This window comes from Rutilus rutilus, assembly GCF_951802725.1.
Source record: "Rutilus rutilus genome assembly, chromosome: 22".
Taxonomy (NCBI): Eukaryota; Metazoa; Chordata; class Actinopteri; order Cypriniformes; family Leuciscidae; genus Rutilus; species Rutilus rutilus.
In genome coordinates this window covers 30,422,308-30,448,839 of record NC_140227.1, presented here as the reverse complement: position 1 = coordinate 30,448,839, position 26,532 = coordinate 30,422,308, and the positions used below count along the sequence as shown (strand labels likewise).

Below are 26,532 nucleotides of genomic sequence, written 5' to 3'. Positions count from 1 at the left end.
CAATTCTTAATGTCACATTGTTCTAATTATTCAATAGGATACGTTTTTTTTTGGCTGTATTTGAACCTATCTAACAAGCTGACGATTAGCTTATTAAACATAACAAGCAAGCAGTCAGCGATAACTCGCCAACAGAATTCGAGCCACTTACCTCTATAATTAAAGATAAAATTCTCGTAGAAGAACTTGTATCCTTTCTCCAGCTTGGAAGATTTTACCTTGGAGTGTTCATTCACGAGTCGCACCACATCATCTTGACCAACTTTTGGGAGATTTTGGGGATTTGAGGACCCCCATGAAAACGAGATGTTTCATCTCATGGGGTTGATCCTCTAATAAATGTTCATAAATAAATAAATAAATAGATGCGAGAGCGAAGTAGTCCAGCGATAACAGGCAGCCATGGTGAACGCAATAACCGGAAGACGCAGTACACTGCTTCGCGGCTACTTCCGGCGATCTATTGTTTTGTGATAAAAGCCTATTCAAGAGATACAAATGTTAAATAAAATATAAACACGTTAAACAAAATAAACGTTCTTGCTCAGACCTGGACAGACTCTGAGTTTCTGTCAGGTTGGTGTTGGACTTCTGGCTTAGGATCAAGTCTCGAGCTCAGAGCTCACAGCAAGTATGTTTTTTCCTATCCAAAACAAAGAGTATATGAACAATTCAACTCATGAATGATTTTTAGAGCTAGAACAGAACTGAATTCTGTTTGGTTTACTAATTCTGTTATTTTCCTGTTTACTAAAGGAATGCCGCTTTAAAACAATCTGTATAGTATCAAGCGCTATATAAATGAAGGTGATTTGACTATAACATGAACATTACAATGAACACAAATTTGAAAATCGTACTACAAATAATCCAGAATTTAAGACAAAAAATAATAATCCTACTCAGCCTGTTACACTTCCTCACACCTAAAACTGAGTGAATCTCCTGAACTTTTCCAATCTAGTTTAGTCAGAGAATGTCTAATAGGAAAACAATTGTCACTCTCTGGTTACTTCCGGTTTCTGGACTGGCTGCAGTAACACGTCTCTGTCCATGCAGGGCCTCGCAGACGAGTGCAGAATGAATGGAGGTCTATGGCGCTATACCCCTAAAAATCCACTTTTCTCAGGATATAATTTTTTGTCTAGTAATTTTTGGAATGTTGTATTCGAAAGGAGATGCAAAGAAATTACACATTGCTGGGTGTTAGATTATTTAGAGTCACTTATTTGCTTTAAAAAGTCTTTTAAAATGTCAATGACGTCATAAACATCGTACGACCAGAGATACTGCTGATAGACTTGATAGACTCCCATTCAGTCTGCACTCGCCCACGATCACCTCCAGAGGAATTCTAATGGAACTGCAACCAAGATCGATACAATGGGGCTAATAGGAAGTGTCAAGGCTCTCCGTAGACGAGCTCAGGTATGGTGGATGATCAAGCCATTCATGTTCCAACATCTGCTCAAAGCTGGGGCGTTTAGTTGGATCCCGGGCTAGACACCGTCTAATCAGATCCTTGCAGTCTGTACACATTTTAATAAGGAGAGAGCTGGTTAGTCATGACCATGTGATCTAGCATTTTTGAAAACAGCGATGGCTCTCACTATATGTTGAGCTTTATATAAAAATTCTGACACACTACAACCGTTAACTTTCTGTACAAATCGTTTGCTTTATGTGTGTGTTTATCAATGTTAATCATTATTCACTCACATTTGGATAAGTTGGGGTTCTGAAATGTAACTTTGGCTTCTGTGATTTCCGTTATATTACAAAAAGGAAGACATTCGTTCGACAACTCGTACAGCAACACTCCTAGAGACCAGACATTTGCTGGGACAGCGTGGACTCGAGGTTCTGTAAAGACTTCAGGTGGGTAGTATGCCGGAAATCCTGTAAGAAAGACATTTGCACATTGTTGAGCTTTTTTTTTAAAGCATCATCAAATAATTAGTAAGTCACTACCTTCAGGTTTCCACACTCCCAAAATGCTCACCCATGAATGTGTTGCTGTCGTAGCCTTCACTACTAAATAGCTGACCGCAGCCAAAGTCTATCAGCTTGAGCTCGCTGTTGTCTTGGTTATACAGGAAATTCTCCCCATGAATGTCACTATAGAAAACACCATGATCGATGCAGTGTTTCACTGCACACACAGCCTGTATCATGATGTCCCATGTAAACGAGTCACTCCAAGTTCGACGAGCCATTGCCTTCTTCAAGGTCTCGCAGGGTTCCGGATACTCCATAATCAGAGTGAATTCACTAGGATGTTCAAACCACTCGTACAGTTGTATGACGAAAGGGCTCATGGGTACTCGGCACATCATCAGCAGCAGCGCCACTTCTGTAACAAGAGGTTCAGGATTCTCAGGCTAGAGAGAAGAAGCAGACAGAAGGTTAGCTGGGTAAAAATCTGAAGAAAACATCATTTTGAAATGGACTATTCTTTGATCTTTTTAGATGCGTTCAAAAGAGCCTTTTCAGCTCAAAGTTATTTGTTGATCACATTTATACCTAATGCTTCCTACGGGTGTATTAACTACAGTAATCTGCACTTAAACAACTCAATACACATTCAGGTTTTGGCCAACTTACAATTTTAAGACAGCGATCGTTGACAGACTTGCTTATCCGCTTGATGGCAACCTGCACAAAAAAAAGACCCAGTTTCAATAACAGTAACAGTATTCATGCACCTGGCCTTGTACTAAGTATTAAACAATCTGTATATTGTTTTAAATGTGTTTTGATGCATGCAAAAGCAAAATGTTTGTGCAATTCAGTAGGATTTACCTTTCTGCCATCAAATTTGCGTGTTCCCAGGTACACGCTGCCAAATCTTCCGGATCCAATTTTCTCTTCCACGTTATAGAGAGACTCACAGAACTCTGAAAAACAAACAGAAAAATATGAGACAATTATTAGCTTGCTAGATTCATTGTTTTATTTTAAAAATATCAGTGCTGGTTGAGAAACAGTAAATGTGACCAGACATGTTAAAGGAGAAGTTCACTTTTGAAAAAACTTTTGCTGATAATTTACTCACCCCCATGTCATCCAAGATGTCCATGTCTTTCTTTCTTCAGTCGAAAAGAAATTAAGGTTTTTGATGAAAACATTCCAGGATTTTTCCACATATTATGGATTCCATTGGGACCCAAACGGTTCAAGGTCCAAATGACAGTTTCATTGCCGCTTCAAAGGGCTTTAAACGATACCAGACGATGAATAAGGGTCTTATCTAGCGAAACGATCGGTCATTTCAAAAATAAATAAAAAAGTTTAAGTTTTATAAGCACAAATGTTCGCCTTGCTCTGTTCTGTGATGCGCGTTCGTGACGTCACGTAATACGCAATTACGTTGAAAAGGTCAAGTTTGATGTGTTTACAAATGTGCGGAAGGAGGACCATATAAACATTTTCAAATGTATTTGTGTCAGTTTATCGTTTAAAATGCCCATTTCGTGTGCGCATCCTGAGTGTTTTAATATTAAAAAGCCAAAAAGAACATTTTCTTCAATTTTTCAAGCGTGACCTTTTCAACGTAATTGCGTATTACTTGACGTCACGAACGCGCATCACAGAACAGAGCAAGGCGAACATTTGTGCTTATAAAACGTAAACTTTTTTTTTTATTTTTGAAATGACCGATCGTTTCGCTAGATAAGACCCTTATTCATCGTCTGGTATCGTTTAAAGCCCTTTGAAGCTGCAATGAAACTGTCATTTGGACCTTGAACCGTTTGGGTCCCAATGGAATCCATAATATGTGAAAAAATCCTGGAATGTTTTCATCAAAAACCTTAATTTCTTTTCGACTGAAGAAAGAAAGACATGGACATCTTGGATGACATGGGGGTGAGTAAATAATCAGCAAAAGTTTTTTTAAAAGTGAACTTCTCCTTTAAGAAATTGACTCAGTTATGTATGAAATAGCAAAATCTCTATCTGTAGACTTTGCACTGCCCAGCCTTATTTCAGTCTCACCTTTTGAGCGCTTGTTCCCTGAAGAAGCCTCCACGGCACCCTGAGCAGTTCGGCCAGTTGATGTCTCTGTTGGCTCGACAGGAACTTGACCTGGCAGCGGAGGATGAACTGACATTGAATTGTTCAGACTTAGAATTGAACTGACATTTACCAACTTGCTTTTCCTTCTCTCCTCCTGTTTCGCGTGCAGGAGACAGACGTAATGAGACTTCACTACATAAATAGCTGCTCCCGACGAGCTGGATGGCGCCTTGCATGGCTGACACCGCCGTCAGTGTATGAATGAGTGAGTGAATGGGTGAACGTGAGGCTATAAGTAAAGCGCTTTGGTGGCCATAGGTCTGTGAAAGCGCTATATAAATGCAGTCCATTTACCATAAATATGTTTTTGTGTGTGTTTAATGTTTTTGTTTTTTTACTGCATATTTGAGCAGCCAACAGGAGTAGAGAAGGAAAAATGAAGACTAACACCAGAAACATCAGGCTGAAATGGCCATGAATCAGGGTGGTTAAAACTGGAGACTCACCATCTGTCGGCTCGGACTCGAGCGCATCTGTGCCGGCTGGCGGCTCTACGCTGGATGTGTCTGGATGAACCTGTGATTCCTGCTCAGCCACAAGAGGACGCACTTTGGATTTGGTTTGAATGGACTTTCTCATAGCCTTCCATCCTCTCTTGAAGATGTTCTCTTTTGCCTGTTTTTCTGCAAACAACAAATATTGATTAGAAACGTCTGTTTTATTAGCACAGATTACAGCTCAATGATTCGCTAGTTCATGTTCCAAGAACACTAGAGAAATGGGCTAGTTGCATATGGCCGCCATGTTGGATTTCCGATCTAGCGAGTTTGTGCAGGCGCCAGTGCAGAGAGCCGGAGAAACCAGAGAATGATCTTTAATAGTTGTATAAAGAAAATGATACATCACTTAAAATAATACTAAAACACACTTTACTGAACATGAAGACAAAATTGGCGCGGAGTTATGGTGGATGAACATACACAATGTCTGATTCCTGGACCAATTATGCCAACTATAAATATACAAATATGTAAATATAACCAAATTTAAAAAATAAAATATAGCACAGAAATGTATAAAATAGAAATAAAAATATCCATTTAAAGAATCTTAAAAGACTTCAATCCTTTGATTTCTGATCTGCTGCAAATCAGCTACAAGAAGTTACTTTACGTGATGTCAGAGGATCAGAATTATAGCCTAGTAGAACAGTAGGAAATAACATATGGCAGAAAAATAATGAAACAAAGGTAATAATGACTCACTGTCATCCAGATCACAACTGGAGGGCTCTGGCACAGGCGGCAGCGCAGGACCGACAGGATCTGCATGCTGTGTTTTCTTAATCTTTGATGGACCTGGCACACACAGATCTTCACAGACCTGTCCTGGCAGGCACATCATCGTCTCATGATCCACAGGATTTGTGTCCGGCGTTTGCTTCATCTTGGAGAGACCTGGCATAAAAGAACATGTGTTTTTATCTCAAAATATCTTAAAGAACAGTTGAGTATTGCAATAAGGGACATATAATCTTCACTCATCTTAAAATGGTGTGATTTTCAGCAGTTTTGAAAGGATGACAACAAAGCTTGTCTCGTATTTATTGAAAATGTTCTTTGTTTTTTGTTATGTCACACCATCCATAAGACACATTTACAGTACAGTTTACAGGGTTTCTGCACACTTTTTAAATTATTTTTTTTTTTTTTTAAATTTAAGGCTTTTTAAAACCCGAAAAAATCCAAATTAATACCGTGCATTAGGAGTGTGCAATATTGACAAAATATGTCTCGATAATTTCAAAGTTTTGTTGATAATAATTAGATAATATTTTACTGATTGAGTTTTTGTGCTTGGTGCCATGGCTGGTTTAGGCCTGTTGTTGACAGCTGACTGACGAAGATATTCATATTTTTCATATTCTATGCAGTGGTCAGTTCACAGCAGTGACAGAAATTTACATTTTTTATTAAGGGCTAATATTTGCCACCTCAAATTTATTTCCAGGGGCATTTTCACCTATATATGGACATTTGTTGATGTACGCATCACCTTTTATGTCAAATTATAACATTCCAATTAAATTCTATTAGAATAATAACACAATACCAATGTTAGCAGTCAAATTAAATCATTAAATCAAAATCCATGTTTGCAGTTCAGAGGTGACAAAGATCCGGCTTCAGATCTGGCATTCATATATTTACACTGCATTAACAATTGCATAAATAAAAATTTGAGATTGTTGTTGTTGTTGTTTTTTTATTCAATATTTAAATATGAAATGATTTCTAATTATAACGTTCTAATTAAAGGGTACTTTAAATGTGAAACTAAAACTGCCAGTAGGTGGCGGCAAGTCACTGTCTTAATAAGCGAGTTGAGGGATTCATTCATTCAACCGATTTGTTCAAACAGTTGATTCATTCAGGAAAGAAGCAAGTGATTGATCATTGAATCATTAAATTGATTCGTTCAAAATGTGGATTTCAGTCAAAAAAAATCATCGCTGTCTGTTGCATTGAGACTCTGCTGGTTTCATTAAGAAATTGTCGTCGGTGAAATAAAGGGAAAACAAACAATACTGACAATATTGTTTATAAAATGTAACTCACAATGTTCATTTATTGTTAATTTAACTGTTATATAAAATATCACATTTGCAATTGTGCACGGAAAACGAAACTCTTGCTGATGTGATATTGTAGGCCTATGATAACTAACAACATAATATGATATAAATATAAGACGAAAACTCATTTGGGAACATACCTATAACTGCACACATCACGCAGTGAAAGCACGAGAGATAAAAAACGATGTCAGCTCGCAGTGCCTCGCACATCGTTAAAACAACTACAATATCACAATGGACAATACACATCGCACACCACTACGCACATAAAGAATGAACTTAGAATTGAACTGACATTTACCAACTTGCTTTTCCTTCTCTCCTCCTGTTTCGCGTGCAGGAGACAGACATAATGAGACTTCACTACATAAATAGCTGCTCCCGACGAGCTGGATGGCGCCTTGCATGGCTGACACCGCCGTCAGTGTATGAATGAGTGAGTGAATGGGTGAACGTGAGGCTATAAGTAAAGCGCTTTGGTGGCCATAGGTCTGTGAAAGCGCTATATAAATGCAGTCCATTTACCATAAATATGTTTTTTTGTGTGTTTAATTTTTTTTTTTTACTGCATATTTGAGGAGCCAACAGGAGTAGAGAAGGAAAAATGAAGACTAACACCAGAAACATCAGGCTGAAATGGCCATGAATCAGGGTGGTTAAAACTGGAGACTCACCATTTGTCGGCTCGGACTCGAGCGCATCTGTTCCAGCTGGCGGCTCTACGCTGGATGTGTCCGGATGAACCTGTGATTCCTGCTCAGCCACAAGAGGACGCACTTTGGATTTGGTTTGAATGGACTTTCTAATAGCCTTCCAACCTCTCTTGAAGATGTTCTCTTTTGCCTGTTTTTCTGCAAACAACAAATATTGATTAGAAACGTCTGTTTTATTAGCACAGATTACAGCTCAATGATTCGCTAGTTCATGTTCCAAGAACACTAGAGAAATGGGCTAGTTGCATATGGCCGCCATGTTGGATTTCCGATCTAGCGAGTTTGTGCAGGCGCCAGTGCAGAGAGCCGGAGAAACCAGAGAATGATCTTTAATAGTTGTATAAAGAAAATTATACATCACTTAAAATAATACTAAAACACACTTTACTGAACATGAAGACAAAATTGCCGCGGAGTTATGGTGGATGAACATACACAATGTCTGATTCCTGGACCAATTATCCCTACTGTAAATATACAAATATGTAAATATAACCAAATTTAAAAAATAAAATATATTTTTGATTTCAATCTTCACTCATCTTGAAATGGTGTGATTTTCAGCAGTTTTGAAAGGATGACAACAAAGCTTGTCTCGTATTTATTAAAAAAGCTTCTTAGTTTTTTTGTTATGTCACATCATAAGACACATTTACAGTACAGTTTAGTAAAAATGTTTTTTTTTTAAATTGACCAAGTTAGTGATCCAAGAACACTAGAGAAATGGGCTAGTTGCATATGGCCGCCATGTTGGGATTTCCGATCTAACAAATTTGTGCAGATGCAAAAAATCTTTAAAAAATGTTGAAGGACAGCATAATTTTGTCTATTTAACTGAACATGACTTTAAAGTCCTGCCTTGTATTATCTTAGAGCTATTTCCATATGGACATTTCTTTGTTGTGTCACAGTTTGAGTCACAGTTTTTCCTGGCAGATTAAAGGATATTTTGCGATTGTAACTGTAGGCTCGGAAGGTCTTTTCTCGAGGCAAAGTATTTTTTGATTAAATGCAATACATTTTCTTATTTGTATTTTCTCGTTATTTCATCTGACTCCATAAATGAAAAGGTTTTAATGATATCTGTGCATCATTAAATGCTCTGGAATAAAGAGAAGAGATGCGAACCCAACGTTATACATGAAGCTGAGAGTCTCACTCTTCAGGCTAATCTGAAGAACAGAAAGGCCCCGAACCCTTTGCTAGCTACATTCCATTATATAGACAGAACCTCTTTCACATGGAAACATGTGCTAACAATGGAAATTTGCATTCAGAGGTTACACTTTTTGGGGGTAGGAGACCATTTGCCAGGAGACCACCTTTCTTTGTGTGCCGGTAATCCCTAAACTCTTAAAAACCTTATTACCTTTTGTTTTACTTATTTGGAAATGAGGCATTTGTACCAGTCGCACTTATGACATTTCAAATGATACTAAATGTGTATAATACTCGATGATAATCATTCACATTAAACGATATATTTTCTTGGGTGAATTCAGGTGATCTGAGTATGAGAGAGAGGGGGTGAGGGATGAGGGAATGAAATGTAGATTAGGATGCCTCGGAGGTGAGACTTTAAATGGTGAGTTCAAATGGTAATTTCCAGCAAAATCCTATCAATACAATAGTTTTTAAATCAATAAACTCGTTTTTAAATCAATATTTTGTGTCAAATTATTTATTTATTTTGTAGGTAGCCATGTAATAAGCGGGATAATGTATAGCGAGGCGGTTGTTATAGCGAATAACAACCCCTTCAGGCTGATTCAGGCGAATAACAACCCCTTCAGGCTGATTCAGGCGAATAACAAACCCTTTAGGCTGATTTAGGCGAATAACAACCCCTTTAGGCTGATTTAGGCGAATAACAACCCCTTCAGGCTGATTCAGGCGAATAACAACCCCTTTAGGCTGATTTAGGCGAACAACAACCCCTTCAGGCTGATTCAGGCGAACAACAAACCCTTCAGGCTGATTCAGGCGAATAACAACCCCTTCAGGCTGATTTAGGCGAATAACAACCCCTTTAGGCTGATTCAGGCGAATAACAACCCCTTCAGGCTGATTTAGGCTAATAACAACCCCTTCAGGCTGATTTAGGCTAATAACAACCCCTCCAGGCGAATAACAACCCCTCCAGGCTGATTCAGGCAAATAACAACCCCTCCAGGCGAATAACAACCCCTCCAGGCTGATTCAGGCGAATAACAACCCCTTCAGGCTGATTTAGGCGAATAACAACCCCTTTAGGCTGATTCAGGCGAATAACAACCCCTCCAGGCGAATAACAACCCCTCCAGGCTGATTCAGGCGAATAACAACCCCTTCAGGCTGATTTAGGCGAATAACAACCCCTCCAGGCGACTAACAACCCCTCCAGGCTGATTCAGGCGAATAACAACCCCTTTAGGCTGATTTAGGCGAATAACAACCCCTTTAGGCTGATTTAGGCGAATAACAACCCCTTCAGGCTGATTTAGGCGAATAACAACCCCTTCAGGCTGATTTAGGCTGATTTAGGCGAATAACAACCCCTTTAGGCTGATTCAGGCGAATAACAACCCCTTTAGGCTGATTCAGGCGAATAACAACCCCTCCAGGCTGATTCAGACGAATAACAACCCCTTCAGGCTGATTTAGGCGAATAACAACCCCTCCAGGCGAATAACAACCCCTCCAGGCTGATTCAGGCGAATAACAACCCCTTTAGGCTGATTTAGGCGAATAACAACCCCTTTAGGCTGATTTAGGCGAATAACAACCCCTCCAGGCGAATAACAACCCCTCCAGGCTGATTCAGGCGAATAACAACCCCTTTAGGCTGATTTAGGCGAATAACAACCCCTTCAGGCTGATTTAGGCTGATTTAGGCGAATAACAACCCCTCCAGGCTGATTCAGGCGAATAACAACCCCTTTAGGCTGATTTAGGCGAATAACAACCCCTTTAGGCTGATTTAGGCAAATAACAACCCCTTCAGGCTGATTTAGGCGAATAACAACCCCTTCAGGCTGATTTAGGCTGATTTAGGCGAATAACAACCCCTCCAGGCTGATTCAGGCGAATAACAACCCCTTCAAGCAGCTTCAGGCGAATAACAACCCCTTTAGGCTGATTCAGGCGAATAACAACCCCTTCAGGCTGATTTAGGCGAATAACAACCCCTTTAGGCTGATTTAGGCGAATAACAAACCCTTTAGGCTGATTTAGGCGAATAACAACCCCTCCAGGCTGATTCAGGCGAATAACAACCCCTTCAGGCTGATTTAGGCGAATAACAACCCCTCCAGGCGAATAACAACCCCTCCAGGCTGATTCAGGCGAATAACAACCCCTTTAGGCTGATTTAGGCGAATAACAACCCCTTTAGGCTGATTTAGGCGAATAACAACCCCTTTAGGCTGATTTAGGCAAATAACAACCCCTTCAGGCTGATTTAGGCTGATTTAGGCTGATTTAGGCGAATAACAACCCCTTCAGGCTGATTTAGGCGAATAACAACCCCTTCAGGCTGATTTAGGCTGATTTAGGCTGATTTAGGCGAATAACAACCCCTTTAGGCTGATTCAGGCGAATAACAACCCCTTTAGGCTGATTCAGGCGAATAACAACCCCTTTAGGCTGATTCAGGCGAATAACAACCCCTTTAGGCTGATTTAGGCGAATAACAACCCCTTCAGGCTGATTTAGGCTGATTTAGGCGAATAACAACCCCTTTAGGCTGATTCAGGCGAATAACAACCCCTTTAGGCTGATTCAGGCGAATAACAACCCCTTTAGGCTGATTCAGGCGAATAACAACCCCTCCAGGCTGATTCAGGCGAATAACAACCCCTTCAGGCTGATTCAGGCGAATAACAACCCCTTTAGGCTGATTTAGGCGAATAACAACCCCTTCAGGCTGATTCAGGCGAATAACAACCCCTTTAGGCTGATTCAGGCGAATAACAACCCCTTCAGGCTGATTTAGGCTGATTTAGGCGAATAACAACCCCTTTAGGCTGATTTAGGCGAATAACAACCCCTTCAGGCTGATTTAGGCTGATTTAGGCGAATAACAACCCCTTTAGGCTGATTTAGGCGAATAACAACCCCTTCAGGCTGATTTAGGCTGATTTAGGCGAATAACAACCCCTTTAGGCTGATTTAGGCGAATAACAACCCCTTCAGGCTGATTTAGGCTGATTTAGGCGAATAACAACCCCTTTAGGCTGATTTAGGCGAATAACAACCCCTTCAGGCCGCTTCGCGTCGGGGTCCCGTTCAGCCTAAAGGGGTTGTTAATGTTATTCGCTATAAGTTCGCTTATATTAAGTATGTCAGTTCTGAATGATGTGTATTAACTCAGTACCTGTTGGGTGGTCCTCCAAAGGGACTCTCCGGTCCAGTGGACAGTTTGCAGACATGATATCAGATTGACACCGTCTCTGCCTAACGTTAGTTGTTTAACTTACTGTTGTAGACTGCGTTTGTACACTTCGTCTGCTAGTGACTCTACTAAACTACTGTTATGATCACCTAAACTGAAGATTCCGTCAAAGTAACTCAATTTATATTGTATATATATTAAATAACACCGTATTCTGTCAGATTCTGAATCTCAACGAGCTGTAGACTCTATTTGACTGATTCTGATAATCGCTGCTGACCTGAACAACTCTGTGGCGTCATAAGGAACTCGCGCTGCCTGTGACGCCACAGCTGCTGCTTTTTTGGAAAAAAATAAATGTAATAATTTACTCGCCCTCATATAGTTCCAAACCTGTAAGACTTTCAATCATCTTCGGAAAAGAAAATAAGATATTTTAAACTAAATCTGAGAGATGTCTGTCCCTCCATTGAAATTATTTTCACCCAAATCTAGTAGGCTATTTCGAGATTAAAGTCGAAACAGTATGAGAATAAAGTCGAAATATTTCGAGAATAAAGTCGAAATATTTCGAGAATAAAGTCGAAACATTACGAGAATACAGTCTTCCGTCGAAGTTGCGTGCGTGTTTGTGTGTGTGTGTGTGTGTGTGTGTGTGTAAAGAAATGCGCTTGTGAACTCGAACTGCCTTGAACATGGATCTACACAAAATAGTAGGCTAGCTTTTTAATTTTATCTGGGCTTTCAACAAAAAGAAAATTCGACAGGTGCCAATCTAACAACATATTACCATGGCGTAATAGAGCACAGACTCCGCCGGAGTAGGTTCACGTGCCAGTGTTTTTGACGTGTTTTCGTGCTCGTCAATAATAGGCAACACTATCTGGGTCGAGCACACTTAACAGTAACCGCACTGTCTCCCTCTTCACCATACGTTCTGGGTACATTTTAAGTGCATCATTCTGTATCCAATCATTTGGTCGGATCCCGTGATTTCCTCGAATATAATAACCACTGGTGGTGGTTGAGGAGAGATTCCCTGAAATTATTGTAAAGCGCTTTTAAGTCTAGGCCTACAGTAGACACATGAAAGCACTATAAATGCCTCATTCATGCATTCATTCATTCATAAAGCTGGATATCTTGATCCAGTCTGAAAAGTGTTTTCGCCTGTAGGATAAAGTCTATTCCGGAGCAGTATATTTTATAACGTCCTATCCTAATGCCATGTTGGTAGACCTGTAGAATTTCCTTTTGTTGAAAGCCCAGATAAAAGTATAAAGCTATTATTTTGTGTAGATCCAGTTTACACACACACACACACACACACACACACACACGCATGAATGCCTGTGCAGTAATGTGAAATGCAAGCACACACGCAACTTCTACGGAAGATTTTATTCTCAAAATATTTCGACTTATAGTCTCGAAATGTTTCGATTTTAATCTTCTCGAAATATTTCGACTTTAATCTCAAAATATTTCGACTTTCATCTCGAAATGCTAGATTTTTTTTACGTTGCGGTTCAGGGCTTCCGTATAAACAAGTAACAAAAAATATTGAGATAATTTTTGCCATTACATTAAACATTGAATATTAATTAAATTTTTGTGTTGAGCACATTCCTGTAACCTTCCTATAACCCTTCTTTAGGTAAAACAAAATAAATAAAATGTCAGTGAAAGTCAAAATTGCACATTTAAATTACACTACCTTGTGTTTGTGGCAAAACTTGCTCTCATCAATGTGAACAAGGACATTAACTCCACCAACTTTCTGTCTCCTTTTTTTTCCGGTGCTTCTCCAGGCTTTGTACACAAATTCTTCTGAGTTTCTTTGACATCATGGAAAGTGTTGCTGTGCTCTTTGCAATGCCATCTTGAAGCATGTCTACTTGCCGTAGATGTAAACCCTGAGTAAATCTACAAAGATTAACAAAAATTATTATCATTACTGCAGTTTCACACAAAGAGAATGTGTGCTTTATCAACCTGCAGGCCACAAAGCATAATTTGTACATAGTATTTTGAATACTATTTTTTTTTAACAAAAGCATAACAAAACATAAGCATATTAATACATTATGTCATACATAGTTGACTAAACAGTACAACATACTGTAGTGCTGTACAAAAACTGACTAAACTTGAAAGCATCAAAGTGCAAACATCTATAATCACCACCATAATCTTCTGTTAGATGTTTTATAAGACATCCTAAATACTAATTCAAAGTATGGTCTAAATATAGTCAACTTGATATCATTTTAAAAAGAGTTTGTTTTTAAGTTTTTGGGTTACTGTAAGATATCTGGCAAGGTGGGATATATTACAGGAAATGCTTTTGCAATAGGATATGCTATAGATTGACCATCATATTTTTTTATGCCACCATAAACTATGATAACGTGCTGTAATGCAATTGTGCTCTATGGACTCAAAATGCACCATACAAATAGTGTAATATGTCAAATACTGTAGTTATGTAATATATTTGCATTGCTTACTATGTATATACTTCATCCATGTGAACAGACTGCAGTGTGATTGTGAGAAAAGTGAGTTTGTCCGAACACTTCTTCTCAACCGTCCACATCTTTTACGTCAACACTCCCTGGAAGTTTCAGATTGTATGATAAGTTGACATTTTTAACACATGTCTTGGAACACACACACATGATAGGTTGGATATATAATTAATATAACAAAAGCTTATGTAAAAAGCATGTTGTTTAGTACCAATATGTCAATGCAGATGTTGAGCAATATTTGATTTTTTTTTTTAAATAAAATAATGTTTAAATAAAAGACAACACTAGTAAAATCTATTTACTTGAAATATGTTTTTACTACTTCCAGCTGCTTATTCAAACTGATTAGATAAAATAGAAATACAATCATGATAAATTGGCACTCTTACAATGATCTACATTAACCCCTTAAGTGTTATTGCTGCTTTATGCCTATTGAGGGCTGTTATGAGGGAATAATAACTCCATCATGCGTCTGAACACTAGATGGCGATGTTTAATATGTTTGCACTGATTCAGATTCCATCTGTGCGGAATAGAACTCTAGAAAACTGCCTAACATATTTCTATAAATAAAAGTTTTTACAAAGCAATAGGTTAAGAAGTATATGCAACATCAAACATTTCACACTTGAATTAATTCAGTGACTGACGATCAGTTAAAATCTTAGTAAAATGCTTCAAATCTAAATGTGTGTCATATTTTTATTTTTGACTCCCCAATCAAACAAGTAGACTCGTGTTAGAGATCATAGTTTAGCTATATTGCGTATACAGAAAATCTGAATACAGTCACAGTTCAGATATTATTTAATGCAGAAACAGAATAATATTGTGGTAAGCCAATTCCAATTCAATGGATATACAGTGGTGGTCAAAATTGATGGCACCCCTGATAAATATGATAAAAAATGGCTGTAAAAAATAAATCTGCATTGTTTATCCTTTTGATCTTTCATTCAAAAAATGCACAAAAATCTAACCTTTCATTGAAGTAAAAGAGTTGAAAGTGGGGGGTAAATCACATTATGAAATAAATGTTTTTCTCCAAAACACGCTGGCCATGTTGGCACCCTGTTATTAAATACTTTTTGCAACCTCCTTTTTGCCAAGATAACAGATCTGAGTCTTCTCCTATAATGCCTGATGAGTTTGGAGAACACCTGACAAGAGATCAGAGACCGTTCCTCCATACAGAATCTCTCCAGATCCTTCAAGTTCATGTTGGTGCTTCTTCTCTTCAGTTCGCTCCACTCATCAGGTCAGGGAACTGGGACGGTCATGGCAGAAGCTTCATTTTGTGCTCAGTTACACATTTTTGTGTTGATTTTGATGTTTGTTTTGGACCGTTGTCCTGATGGAAGATCCGACCACGGCCCATTATAAGATTTCTAGCAGAGGCCGTCAGGTTTTGATTTTTTATCTGTTTGTATTTGCTAGAATCCATAATACCATGTATCTGAACAAGATGTCCAGGACCTCCAGCAAATAAATAGGCCCACAACATATAAGATCCAGCAGTATATTTAACCGTAGGCATGGGGTACTCTTCATCCCTGTTTGCACCAAACACATCTGCTGGGTTTGCTGCCAAAAAGCCCCTTTTTTTTGTTTCATCTGACCACAGAATCCGGTCCCTTTTGAAGATCCAGTCGTGTCTGACCACTGAATATGCTGGAGTTTGTTCTTGGAGGAGCGAGGAGGATTTTTCCTGAAACCCTCCCAAACAACATGTGGGGATGTAGGGGTTGTTTGATCTTTTTTTTTTTAGGTTTTCTGACCCCCAAGACTCAACTAATCTCTGCAATTCTCCATCTGTGATCCTTGGAGAGTCTTTGGCCACTCAAACCATCCTCCTCACCGTCCATTAAGACAATATAGACACACGTCCTCTTCCTGGCAGATTCGTAACATCTTTAGTTGATTATAACTTCTTAATTATTGCCCTGATGGTCAAAATGGTGATTTTCAATTCTTTAGATATTTTCTTACAGCCACTTTCTATTTTGTGAAGCTCAACAATCTTTTGCTGCACATCAGAACTATATTCTGTGGTTTTACACATTGTGATGGATGAGCAAGGGGATTTGGCCTTTGTGTTTCCTCATATTTAAACTCCTGTGAAACAAGAAGTCATAGCTGGACAGTTTCATGTTCCTAGTCCCCCTGGTGTGCAAAAAAAGGTCAATATTAATGGGAATATACTTCAGAGATATTTTTCTCATAAAAAATTCTAGGGGTGCCAACAAATATGGCCAGCGTGTTTTGGAGAAAAACATTTTTTTCATAATGTGATTTACCCCCCAATTTCAATTCTTTTACTTCAATGAAAGGTTAGATTTTTGTGAATTTTTTTAATGAAAGATCAAAAGGATAAATAATGCAGATTTATTTTTTACAGCCATTTTTTATCATATTTATCAGGGGTGCCATCAATTTTGACCACCACTGTATTATTAGCATTCCGTGCAGCATACAATTTATGTTGCTTACCATTTATATATATATGAAACAGTGCTCAATATGCATTATTATAGAACAACTTTTGAAAGCCCAATCAAATAAAATAAGAAAGATTACATTGGTAAAACATCAAATAAAAGCAGCTGTAAACTATTGAGGAAAGAGAGACTAAACAAAAGATTCCTGTTTGAGAAGAACTGCATCAGCAAACAACGCTAACAAACGTGTTTTCATAAAATAATCATAGATTATATCAAATCTCTCACGAGGTAATTTAGTTTGAGAACAGCAATGACATCAAGTCAGACACATACACACAGATGCTGCTTTAACACACACAGTACTCGCTGGGTCCAGAAGAATCAGATTCAGTCCAGCTCATGCAATAATGTTCTAGGTTGATTCTAGGCCAGGACAGGCTTGACACCAATCTGACAAAACATATTTCATCTCTTCATATCTCACCTTATGTATTCCTGTCCTAATCTGCCCAGAATCCTCTTATATTGCACTATTTCATTCGTCTTTTTGGAGGGTAGTTTGTCTCGGCCTATAATCGCCTTTGAAAACGTGGATCTTGTATCATCTCTGCAAAGAACAAAAAGCATCAGAATTGTGTGTTATATTTTAAGCCATTTTGTTTAGTTAAGACTGCATCTGCTAATAACATGCATATAATGTTTTGAAAGCCCCTCCATTAGCGCATCTCACCCGATTTATCTATATAAAAAACGTGTGAATGTTCAGAAGACTTTAATGGAAGGAATGGATTGGTGTGAATCACATTTGAATCCCAGGCTGTATAAAAGCAGCCGCTCAGAGATCGATGAACCAGCCCTCGTTCAGTTCATTAATGACAACGAGACACTGCTCAACATCAGATGCAAATGTTCATTAGGAAATAAGCCTGGGTCAGTTCTTTTTATGCACGTTTGGCCTAATTAAATGAAATAATTTAGCATTTTAATCCAATTTTATGTAGAAATATATTACAAAATATATAGGAAAACTAATCTAAAGACTAAATAAATAATGATAATAATAAAATAGTATTTTTGGAGACTGATTTCCAAACAGTTTGCTTATCACTTTACATTGCATGTTTAATTTAGCGAGATATTATCTAAAAAAATAAATTATTATTTTGTATTTTTAATGCAATTTTATATGAAAAAATGTTTTGATAAAATAAAATAAGAGACTAAACAGTAAAAAATAAAAAAATAAAATAAAGCAGCTGTAAACTGTATATATGAAAGACAGATTAAACAAAAGTAAAATATAAAATAAAATGTTGGAGTGTTTTCCTTTCACTGATGCTAATCTCTTTACGGTGCATGTTCAGTGAGTTATCTCAGAAGTAAATAGGATTATTTTGCATTTTTAATCCAATTTTATATAAAAAAAAAAGTTTTGATAAAATAAAATAAGATTAAATAGTTAAAAATTAAAACAGCTATAGAGACAGATAAACTAAACAAACAAACACAAAATAAAATAAATATTTTCCTTTCACTGAAAGAGCTTATCTCTTTATGTGGCATGTTTAATTTAGCAAGATACGACCTCAAAAATAAATAAATTTGCATTTTTAATCCAATTGTATGTAAAAATGTTTTGATAAAATAAAATAAGAGACTAAACAGTTAAAAAAATTAAATAAAGCAGCTGTAAACTGTATATATGAAAGACAGATTAAACAAAAATAAAAAATAATATAAAATGTTGGAGTGTTTTCCTCTCACTGATTTCTTAACAGCGTGCTAATCTCTTTATGTTGCATGTTCAGTGAGTTATCTCAGAAGTCAATAGGATTATTTTGCATTTTTAATCCAATTTTATATAAAAAAAAAGTTTTGATAAAATAAAATAAGATTAAATAGTTAAAAATTAAAACTGCTATGGAGACAACTAAACTAAACAAAACAAACAAATACAATAAATATTTTCCTTTCACTGAAAGAGCTTGCTAATCTCTTTATGTGGCATGTTTAATTTAGCAAGATACGACCTCAAAAATAAATAAATTTGCATTTTTAATCCAATTGTATGTAAAAAAATGTTTTAATAAAATACAGGAGAGATTAAACAAAAATAAAATAAAAATAAAATAGTCTTTTCCTTTCACTGTTTCTCAGCCGAACACAGAGCTGTAAACACAGTGATCATCATTTCCAACAGTAGATCTCGGAGTCTGTGAACGCATCAGTCGCAGCCGCTCTGCCAAAGCCTTCGGTTACATTAACACCACCTGCAGAGAGAGAGATTGAGCAAACACAACACACACACACACACACTGCAGCAGAAACACAGCAGGTTATCTCAGGTCGAGCATCACTAGCTCCACTGCTTACAGGCCTAGTGATCTGAAGAAATCCATAAAGGGTTAGTTCACCCAAAAATGAAAGTTCTGTCAGTAATTGCTCTCCCTCATGTTGTTCCAACCCCGTAAGACTTTCGTTCATCTTCTGAACACAAATTAAGATATTTGTGATGAAATCTGAGAGCTGTCTCACTCCTCCATAGGCTTCTAGGTAATCGATATCTGCCATCCCTGAAAAGTTAGTAAAGACATCGCTAAAATAGTCCAAGTGACTACAGTGACTCAACCTTAAGTTTATCAAGTGACGAGAATTATTTTTGTGCGTAAAAATACGACTTTATTCAACTCTTCATATTCTTCTGTGTTTCTCTGAGTGAGTTCAGCGTAGTGTAACGGCGCAGCGCTTCTGGGTTGTACGTCAGAACGGAGGCTCACTATTGGCCGACGCTGGTCATGTGTGTAATGCGTGTGATGCTGGCCAATAGTCATGCGTGATTCTCGAAATTACCCGATGGAGGAATATACACCACCATGACACTGGGTGGATAGTAAGGTCGAGCTCAATGTTCAGGTCACAGACTCTCTCTTTTACCGTAACATTGTGTATGACACCACCGGTCATTCACGTACAAACAGACACCTCCACCTGGCTTCTTACCCGTGCTTGCTTGATCGCTGTCCACCCTGAGCAGCGCTTCTGGGTTGTACGTCAGAACGGAGGCTCACTGTAGGCCAGCATCACACACATGACCAGCGTCGGCCAATAGACCTCATTCACAGCAGCGCCATCTTTGATTTTTAATGGGAATGAAAGCGAGGCTGTGAGGGACAGACGTGCATCTCTTCAATGGGCTGTGCTGTTATATTTAATATGTTTTTGGATTGTTCTGCTCATGAAACACTGGAAAAATATCTCTCCAAGAAATTTCAGTTGACAAAAAAACTCCCGACAATAACGCTGTGGAAAATTGTAAGTAATCTAGGAGCTTTTTACAGCGGATGCCATTGGAAACACTACAAGTCTATCCCTCACAGCCTCGCTTAATTCATACCTGTCATGGCGCCGCTCTGAATAAGGTCTATAGCGAGTCTCTGTTCTGACGTACAACCCAGAAGCGCTGCGCCGTTACACTATGTGAACCTCACTCAGAGAAACACAGAAGAACATGAAGAGTTGAATAAAGTTGTTATTTTTGCGCAAAAAAAGTATTCTTGTCGCTTGATAAACTTAAGGTTGAGCCACTGTAGTCACTTGGACTATTTTAACGACGTCTTTACTAACTTTTCTGGTCAGATATCGATTACAGAGAAGCGTATGAAGGAGTGAGACAGCTCTCAGATTTAATAAAAAATATCTTAATTTGTGTTCTGAAGATGAACGAAAGTCGGGGTTGGAACAACATGAGGGAGAGCAATTACTGACAGAACTTTCATTTTTGGGTGAACTATCCCTTTAAGAGTCATGCAGCTATTATTTTTCCAAGCCTGGCAACCGATAAAATGAGTGGAAAAGGCATAAGCTCACAGTGAAGTAGGGACACACAGATCAGAATATACGGGGCTTGAGGCTGGAATGAAATCTCTTATTATCTTAAAATCAAATGTGCTCTGAAACACAGTTGGGTTGCATATGCAGTCAGTCAGAAAATCAATGTTATTGGTGTAGTGCAGATGAGCGGACCGTTCCCGTTTTACACACATGTGCACTTGGATGGGTAATGTTCCAGAAACAATAACAGCTGCTACGGAAATCATAGAGCTTAACAGATGAAATGCTGCTCAGATGAGTGAAACCGGACCGTAACGTCTCCTAAACACCAGCCGGATCCGTCTCACAGCAATGCAGGAAGATTACAAGGTTTTTAATGGACTGTCAACCAATTAATTCCACTAATTTCAACTAATTTGCAACATGTGGAAACTTTTAACTCTTTAGAAATGTACAAGTTACTCTATTTTTCCAGATCTAGTGTTTATATGTCACGAGTCGCACGGGTATATTTGTGGCAATAGCCAACAATACATTGTATGGGTCAAAATTAGCGATTTATATTTTATGCCAAAAATCATTAGGATATTAAGTAAAGATCATGTTCCAATAAGATATTTTGTACATTTTCCTACCGTAAATATATAAAACATGTATTGTTGTGAGTGAATGCAGCACAATCGTGAACATAAATGCACAACTTTAAAGGAGATTTTCTCAATGTTTCGATTTTTTTTTTGCACAGATTTTCAGAATATTGTCAAATATTGTCCTATCCTAACAAACCACACATCAATAGGAAAGCTTATTTATTCAGCTTTCGGATTATGTATAAATCTCAATTTCAAAAAATGTACCCATGTGACTGATTTTGTGGCCCAGGGTCACATATATGGATTAACCTGATGATCGATATAGACTTTTAAAAAGTCCACGAAACAATTGATTATCCTGCATTTTATACTGGTGACCTGTCAATCATCTGACTTCTCTTGTGTGCTGGAGAAAGAAAGTGCAATAATAGCCTGTAAAAGCACTAAAGTGCACCTAGACTCTTTTAGGAAAAGCCTTCCTGTCCCCATTTATTCAGCTTTCATATGATGTATAACTCTCAATTTAAGAAAATTGACACATGTGACTGGTTTTGTGGTCCAGGGTCACATATTGCAACCTCAGGAGAAGCACATTCAGTGTTTTCTCTTCCACATCATTTCCCCACAAACTTTTAAAACAGTTAATGCACGATCCAGTCCACACCTGCCTCCTTTTAGAAATCCGACCAAATACATTATATGAGCCAGTGAACATTTCACTGGACACCAACTGACGCTCTGTTAGTTCACAGAAGAAAAAATTGCATTTTGAGTCTCAAATGTGTTTTAGTCCCACGTGATTTACCTGTTATGAAACTAGTGATGGTCTGGATGTGATTTTGAGGCCAGGAGCCGTCTGGATTCTGGGAACAATCACAGCGTTCACTGCCACGGTCGGTCAGCTTCACATTATATCGAGAGAGAGAGAGAGAAACAGGCTGATTCTGCACAAGTGTTTCCTATCTGGGTGCACTTTAGTGCTTTTAGAGGCTATTATTGCACTTTCTTTCTCCGGCACACGAAAGAAATCAGATGATTGACAAATCACCAGTATAAGATGTAGGATTAAAAAAAAACAATGTTTCAATTGTTTCGTGGACTTTTTAAAAGTCCATATCAATCATCACGTTAATCCATATACCAGTATGTGACCCTGGACCACAAAACCAGTCACATAGGTAAATTTTTTTAAATTGAGACTTGTACATAACCCGAAAGCTGAATAAATAAGCTTTCCATTGATGTGTGGTTTGTTAGGATAGGACAACATTTGTCCGAGATACAACTATTGAACATCTGGAATCTGAGGATGCAAAAAAAATCGAAACATTGAGAAAATCTCCTTTAAAGTTGTGCATTTATGTTCACGATTGTGCAGCATTCACTCACACAAATACATGTTTTATATATTTACGGTAGGAAATGTACTAAATATCCTCATGGAACATGATCTTTACTGAATATCCTCATGATTTTTGGCATAAAAGAAAAATCTATAATTTTGACCCATACACTGTGTTGTTGGCGATTGCCACAAATATACTCATGCGACTCGTGATCCGGGGTCACAGATATCCGGTTTTTAAATTACATTGATCTCCATTATGAGATATGAAAGCATCTGCTTGAGAAAGACTTTTTGTTTTGCCGCATTAACAGACTGAGCATAATTACACCAACTTTTGAATCCTGCTTTTCCAGATTTGGATATTAGATGGAATATGATCTTGATAACCCTAACCAACTAATTCACATTGAACTGTTTATATAATCTATAAATGTTACTCAAGACCATCACCACTATTTCCTTTCAGAATTGGCCATAAAACATTAATGCTTAATGTTGTGAATCCAGAAATACTATACCTATTGTACTACACTGAAAACCTAAACGTATGAGATTTTACTATTAGCAGAGCAGGAACTTTAAAACAACATGTTTTAATGCCAAAAGCAGGAAACAACATTTGGTAACTCTTTATTTTACAGTGTCCTTGTTACATATGTTACATGTACTTACCATAGTAATAATAGTGAATTATGCATAATTACATGCAAATAGCCCTCAACCAAATCCTAATCCTACCCCTATAGTAAGTACATGTAGTTGCTTAATATTACTCAGTACTTAAATATATAATTACACTGTAACAATGACACCTTAAAATAAAGTGTAACCCAACATTTTAGCACTTCTGGCTCCATCGTCCTCAAGCCAATGGTTTGTTGGTTAAATGACTGAAATAAATGGTTAACAAGCTCAAAATCTTTTCATATTGTACTGGACAACACAAAATACATCAGTAATATCCTTTATGATATTATCATCAGACATTTACTGATGGTGACCGTGACACTCAACTTTTTATTTCCACTGATTATATTTAGGCTTCAAAATTAATAAAAGTTGTTAATTCATGAAGATTATGATGGACAAAATGTGTAAGAATCAACCTTCTGATGGTCTCAGTCAGAGCATATTTTCTGCAATAATCTAAAAGCCTATGGACAAATCTTACTGGATATTTGTGACCCTGGATCACGTCACCAGTCTCGAGTCGCACGGGTATATTTGTGGCAATAGCCAACTATACATTGTATGGGTCAAAATGATACATTTTACTTTTATGCCAAAAATCATTAGGATATTAAGTAAAGATCATGTTCCATAAACATATTTTGTAATTTTCCTACCGTAAATATATAAAACATGTATTTGTGTGAGTGAATGCTGCACAATCGTGATCATAAATGCACAACTTTAAAGGAGATTTTCTCAATGTTTCGATTTTTTTGCATCCTCAGATTCCAGATTTTCAATAGTTGCATCTCGACCAAATATTGTCCTATCCTAACAAACCATACATCAATGGAAAGCTTATTTATTCAGCTTTTCAGATGTATAAATCTCAATTTCAGCAAATTGACCCATGTGACTGGTTTTGTGGTCCAGGGTCACATCACGGGGGTGTTAACTTGCGTCATCACTGCAGCGCACACTTCTAAACCATCTAAACCTCAAAGCTTTCTATAAAAGACACAAATGGACAGTTTATGGAACAGAAAAAAATTCCTTTTATTGTGATTTCACCAAGAACAGTTTATGATCTGGGTCTCTCCTTCTTGCCTTTGTACAGAGCCAGAAGAGAAACGTTGGCCACCTTCACCACCTTGAACCGAACACCAGGGATATCACCCACGGCGTGTCCCTTACGACCGAACCCTGCCACCAGAACCTCATCGTTTTCCTGGAACAGACAAATTATGCGGTTCATTCATGCACTGTTTTATTCTCTTAAACTCAAATACAGCAAATAATGTCTAGTTACTAGGGGTGCAACAATATATATCGTCACAATATATCGCAATACAAAAAATGCAACAATATGTATCGTGGATAGTGACTATGTATTGTGTTTAGTTCACCCAAAATAAAAATAACTGAGGAAAAAATTCAAGTTTACGGAGTTTGTGTCAGTACTACATTAAACTACTATATATAATGCTGAATATAATGTAAAATAATGCAATTATTTGGAATATTAGTGGGTCCTGATAATGCCAAATGTCTTGTGTTGCCAGTAAAACTTAGCCTATGTTATTTTAAATATAACTAGTGAAAGCATGTTCGTCTAAAATTCTGTATTCTCAGCTTCAGAATCATCAATATATTTTATTCTGGTGTCTCTATTGTCCTGTGCATTAGTTTTCCAGAACCAAGTCCAAGCCTATTCATCACACACAAAGTAATATCAAATTTAGCATTTTAACCTTTAACCATATAGATTGTATCGTGAGTTCAGGATCGTGATATATATCGTGACATGAGGGTATCGTTACACATGCATGAATCCAATTTACCTCAATGAAATTCAAGCAGCCGTCGTTGGGCACGAAAGCTGTGATCTTCTTGCCGTTCTTGATCAGCTGGACCCTGACGCACTTCCTGATGGCAGAGTTGGGCTGCTTGGCTTCAACACCACTGTCAAGACGACAAACAAAGTTAACGTCATTTATTCCTTCGTAAACCTACATATATTCATCATTGTCTTGATGAACATCGCCTTACACTTTCTCAAGCACGATGCCTTTGGCGTGAGAAGCTCCACCGAAGGGGTTGGCCTTCAGAGCGGTCCCCAAATGAGCCTTCTTGTACTGTTTATCATGCCATTTCTGCTCGCGGCGGTGGTTCCGCAGTTTTCTAGCAGTACGCAGTCCACGACACTTGCCTAAAGGAGGAAAAAGGGAGAAAAAAGGGAGAAAGGCGTAAGAAAAAGCAGTAGTTTCAAGTTGTTCATATACCCATAATCCTACTATTAACATCCATTACATTTTGAATCATTTGCAATTACAAGGAAATCTTTTATACCTATACATGAATTAGAACTAAATAAAAAAATATATATATAAAATAAATAATCGCTCAGTAAAAATAAATAAATCGCCCACATTTAAACTCCAGATGTTGTTCACTTGGTGACTGTCAAGATGCTCATCAAAATATAAACCACAATTACAGGTATGGCTGGTTCGGAGTCATCGTTTAAGAGTTAAAAAGCATGTAAAGAAACCTTCTAGCAAGAGGATTCACTGAAGATTCAAACTACTGCTACATAACCCTAAAGAAACCAACGTTGCCATTATTTTAATGCAGAATTTTTTTTAATATACATATAAATGCAAATCAAAAGGCCGTTTAATAGTGTGAATTAACGTGTAAATGAAGATCATCTCAGTGTTTGGTGCATCACTGTATGAGCAGCTCATGGCCGCGCCACGATGCCTCCGTTAGAAAACACAAAATAGCTACAAAAACGGCTTCATAGCGATCATCACTACGTATAAAGCGATACATTAAGCTTTTAACGACATGTAAACCCATATAATTATGAGATAACATCAAGTATTACAGCGTTTTGTGAAGTTTTATTGTCGCCTCACACGTACCCATGATCGCGTGCTCTGAGTCCGGACAGGAAAGACCGATCACGTGACGCTCTGCGCAAATGACTGCTAGAAGGACCCCACGGGAAGCCAAGGCGAGCGCCTGTACAAAAGGACGTGAATTTCAGCCTTTTTCTTTTTCATACCTATATCATATAAATGACAGAACTGATACTGTAATACATTTATATTTATATGGGTTATTTTACTACTATTCAAGTCGAACTGTTTTATTAAACACCTATCTACTTGATTGTGACTGGAAAAAATGCATAGATTACCATATTCGTGTAGCATTACGGTACTCCATAATGCAATGATATAACCTTAATGTAAGTGTCCAAAAATTATGGTATTAGCATTGTACTTTTTTTTTTTTGAGTGCTAGTCATTAGTACTGGTTTCTTTTCAAGTGCATGTTGACTGTATCTATCAAGTTTTTACTC

General features: G+C 37.7%; 2 protein-coding genes and 1 long non-coding RNA gene across 3 annotated transcripts; all 3 read right to left on the bottom strand.

Moving 5' to 3' along the window:
- Positions 1-957: 957 nt before the first annotated feature.
- On the bottom strand, positions 958-5,465 carry LOC311282284 (serine/threonine-protein kinase pim-2-like). Its single transcript, XM_084395967.1, has 8 exons — positions 5,283-5,465; positions 4,524-4,700; positions 3,997-4,086; positions 2,803-2,897; positions 2,605-2,655; positions 2,003-2,381; positions 1,720-1,899; positions 958-1,529 (listed from the first exon to the last, which is right to left on the bottom strand). The coding sequence occupies exons 1-8, from the start codon at positions 5,461-5,463 to the stop codon at positions 1,390-1,392; spliced, it is 1,293 nt and encodes a 430-aa protein (XP_084252093.1). The 5' UTR covers positions 5,464-5,465; the 3' UTR covers positions 958-1,389.
- A 7,992-nt stretch (positions 5,466-13,457) lies between these two features.
- On the bottom strand, positions 13,458-17,309 carry LOC311281854. The gene is made up of 2 exons (XR_014625855.1): positions 17,203-17,309; positions 13,458-13,666 (listed from the first exon to the last, which is right to left on the bottom strand). It is a non-coding gene; the product is annotated as an uncharacterized lncRNA (long non-coding RNA).
- Positions 17,310-24,188: 6,879 nt separating this feature from the next.
- On the bottom strand, positions 24,189-26,173 carry rps23 (ribosomal protein S23). Its single transcript, XM_084395479.1, has 4 exons — positions 26,090-26,173; positions 25,212-25,371; positions 25,004-25,124; positions 24,189-24,390 (listed from the first exon to the last, which is right to left on the bottom strand). Exons 1-4 carry the CDS (start codon positions 26,091-26,093, stop codon positions 24,244-24,246), a joined length of 432 nt encoding a protein of 143 aa, XP_084251605.1. The 5' UTR covers positions 26,094-26,173; the 3' UTR covers positions 24,189-24,243.
- Positions 26,174-26,532: the final 359 nt, after the last annotated feature.